Below are 1,261 nucleotides of genomic sequence, written 5' to 3' on the forward strand. Positions count from 1 at the left end.
TCACTCCCTCCTTGAGTTCTCCTTTTTGCTCCACAATCTTCTTATGGCGATTTTCACCTCTGCATTCCTGAGTGTGTAAATGATGGGGTTCAGCATGGGGGTGATGACCGTGTAGAATACAGCCACAAGTTTATCTTCAGTGAAAGTGGAAGAGGGTCGCATGTAGAGGAAGATGGCGGGTCCAAAAAACAAGATGACCACTATGATGTGGGAAGCACAGGTGGAGAGGGCTTTGTGCCTCCCCTCCGCAGAATGGTTCCTCAGGTTGACCAGAATGACAATATAAGAGGACACCAAGATGAGGAAGGAGAAGACAGAGAATAATCCACTGTTGGCAAACACAATAACCCCCTCCATGAAGGTGTCGGTGCAGGCAAGCTTGAATAAAGGCTGCAGGTCACAGAAATAGTGGTCAATCACATTAGGACCACAGAAGGGCAATTGGGTGATGACGAGAATCTGAATTACAGAGTGACAAAAGCCCCCCAGCCAGGAACCGGCCACCAGAAAGTGACACAGTTGACGACTGATAATGTTCATATAATGAAGAGGCTTGCAGATGGCCACATAGCGATCATAGGCCATCACCACAAGCAAAAGGATCTCAGCAACCCCAAAGAAGTGGAAGAAGAATATCTGAGCCAGACAACCTTCCAGAGAGATGGTTTTAATCTTGGCAAGTAAGTCTGTGATGAATTTAGGGGCAACAGTGGAGGAGTAACTGATCTCCACCAAGGACAGGTAGCTAAGGAAGAAGTACATGGGGGAATCCAGACTCTTGCTCATACTGACCGTCAGAACGATGAGGCCATTGCCCACCACTGTGGCCAGGTACACGGGGAGAAACACCACCAAGCACACTCTCTGCACCGCTGGATCCTGGAAAAGGCCGGTGAAAATCAACGTAGTCACATTACTTGTACTGGCCATGGATTCCACTTGAAGAAGACAGATCTCAGAGAAAAGCCCTGCGACAAAGCACATGCACTCTTAACACTAATCCTTCATGTTTATTTAGCACTTGCCTGTTAATAAAACCCTTTCATGTATATTTTCTGACTCATTTGTTTATTTATTTATATAGTCAATGTTTATTCACTTGGTGCTTAATAGCCTACCCTATGCAAGACACCGGTCAAGCAACCCCATAAAAACTCTATGATCCCCATATAACAAGTAAGAAAACTGAGGCTCAGAGAATTTGTGAATTAGCCAAGCCTCCCAGATCATAGTACTCCAACTCATACATTACTTCATGTAT

The 1,261-nt window shown here is 45.4% G+C and overlaps 1 protein-coding gene across 1 annotated transcript; it reads right to left on the reverse strand.

Moving 5' to 3' along the window:
• LOC112605566 (olfactory receptor 4B1) lies at positions 1 to 930 on the reverse strand. The gene has a single exon (XM_025355142.1). It carries the CDS (start codon positions 928 to 930, stop codon positions 1 to 3), a length of 930 nt encoding a protein of 309 aa, XP_025210927.1.
• Between the last annotated feature and the right edge of the window lie 331 nt (positions 931 to 1,261).

The sequence above is a fragment of the Theropithecus gelada genome, chromosome 14, assembly GCF_003255815.1.
Source record: "Theropithecus gelada isolate Dixy chromosome 14, Tgel_1.0, whole genome shotgun sequence".
Lineage (NCBI taxonomy): Eukaryota > Metazoa > Chordata > Mammalia > Primates > Cercopithecidae > Theropithecus > Theropithecus gelada.